This window comes from Dendrobium catenatum, unplaced genomic scaffold (assembly GCF_001605985.2).
Source record: "Dendrobium catenatum unplaced genomic scaffold, ASM160598v2 fragScaff_scaffold_1595, whole genome shotgun sequence".
NCBI lineage: Eukaryota > Viridiplantae > Streptophyta > Magnoliopsida > Asparagales > Orchidaceae > Dendrobium > Dendrobium catenatum.
In genome coordinates, this window is record NW_021320057.1 from 2,881,027 (window position 1) to 2,882,990 (window position 1,964).

General features: G+C 43.0%; 1 protein-coding gene across 1 annotated transcript; it reads left to right on the plus strand.

Annotated features, from left to right (window-relative positions):
• The first annotated feature begins 422 nt into the window (after nt 1-422).
• Nucleotides 423-1,505, plus strand: LOC110104347 (vegetative cell wall protein gp1). The gene has a single exon (XM_020833410.2). It carries the CDS (start codon nt 510-512, stop codon nt 1,356-1,358), a length of 849 nt encoding a protein of 282 aa, XP_020689069.1. The 5' UTR covers nt 423-509; the 3' UTR covers nt 1,359-1,505.
• Nucleotides 1,506-1,964: the final 459 nt, after the last annotated feature.

A 1,964-nucleotide genomic window follows, 5' to 3' on the forward strand; every position in this document is an offset into this window, starting at 1 on the left:
ATTTTTGAAATGGGTCGAAATGTAGAACTCGAATCCGACCCATTTCGGGTTGACCCTAACCAGAAATTTTCGGGTCGGGTTCGAGTTGGATTTTCGGGTCATATCAAATATTGACACTCCTATTTAACCTTAATGACCTAAATATATAAAAAAATAATAATCCCTCGTTAATTTTTAGTCAGTTTACCTAAATTTCAGTGACCCCCTTTATACTAATTTGATGAAATTAGCGGATTCGGCAAGTGGTGCGGTGCGAATCTCATCAATATTGTAGCGTCAAATTAGAGTGATATATACGCTACACCGATTGGCACCAGCAATTTGCAAATACTTTTCTGTAGCGGTCTGTGCTCCCTCCCCTGTTTTCGTAACACGGAAAGCAACGCGCAGCATTTGATACCTTTTTGTCTCTCTCTCGCTCCATTATTTTATCATTACAGTCTTTTCCTTCTCTGTACTCACTCCGCTCTGAAATTCTAGGTTTCGCCCCACCCACATCTGCCCCGTTAATGGAGGTAACTGCGGAGTCGCCGAGACGGCGGAGCAGCGCTTCCTCCTCGCCGGAGTTCGAGTTCTGGATGCTTAGAAACCCCCCTTGCACCAACCCAGAACTTCCTCTACTCTCCGCGGACGAGCTCTTCGCCGACGGCATCCTCGTCCCCCTCCATATCCTGTCCCTCACCCCGACTCCGAACCCCCACTCCTCCCCCACTTCTCCTCCGCCCACTCCCCCTCCCCAACCCCCTCGACCCGAAGACCCTCCCCCCTCACGGAAATGGAAAGACATCTTCAAACCAGGAGAGAAGAAGCCCTCAAAGGACAGAAAACCCTCTTCCACCGCCTCTGCCGCCGCAGAAATCAACATCAACATCTGGCCCTTCTCAAGGAGCCGATCCTCCGGCAACGGCCGCCCCCGCTCCGCTCCCACCTCCTCTGCTCGGAAGACAAGCAGCGCCCCCTGCTCCCGCTGCAACTCCCATGGCGAATCTTCGAAACATTCTACCGGGGGTTTCGGTTTTTCTCCGGTTCGGAAGTGGTCGCCTACTCCGGCCCGGTCTGGGCGGATCTACCTGGGCCGGAGCAACCCGGTTTGGCAGCTCAGAAGACGAGCCGTCGCCGGCGGGAGGAAGGATAATGGCGGGGCTGGAGTGGGCAGGGTGCTTAACCTTAATGTGAACACTTGCATTGGACACCAGAGGACGACAAGCTGCCGAGATTGTGACAAGGACTGTGAGGCGATTTCCGATGACCAGAACCGCCGCCCAGGCGGCGGTAATGGTGATGCAGGAGGAGCAGACGGTGAGGTTAATGGGGGTCTCTTCAAGCTTAAAGCTATCTTTACCAGAAAGGTGTATTGATCTGTGAGGCTGTAAGTTACATGGATTGATTTTTTTTTTTTTTTTTCATTTATGTTTTTTGAAATCTCCTATGTGTTCTTGTAAATCTGATTGCTTGAACTTGTGCCTCCCATTATATCTATTTTAATGGAAGATTTTTATTTTTTATTTTTTAATTTGTTGGGAGGCGGCAGCAAAATTCTTTTTTTATTTTAATATGTACGATCAAACAAAATTTAATTTTTAATAGAACAAAGTGGAGAAAAAGATTTTTTTTTTGAACATTTAGACTAATTAAGATAAATTTATATACAAATTATATAAGAAAAACTCAAATTTAAGACTTTTTAATTGATAATTAAAACTTTCAACTAACAAATCAGCATAAAAAGAAAGATTTGATTGAGTTGTTCTTGTTGTAAGGACTCATTTAGGATTTGATTGAGATAAATTTTGCAATTCTTTGCTTTTTAGATCTCACCTATTGTTTTATTATTTGTTGTTAAAAAAATTGTATCAATAAGTTATTTTTTATAGTAATTTTTATGAAAAAAAGAATTTTTATAATTTTTTAAAGTTGACAATATTTTTTATTAGTTTTTTCATATTTTAATTTATATATTTAAA

Excerpts from the sequence above, each read along its gene's own strand:
- LOC110104347 (XM_020833410.2), top strand. The coding sequence starts at position 510 with ATGGAGGTAACTGCGGAGTCGCCGAGACGGCGGAGCAGCGCTTCCTCC.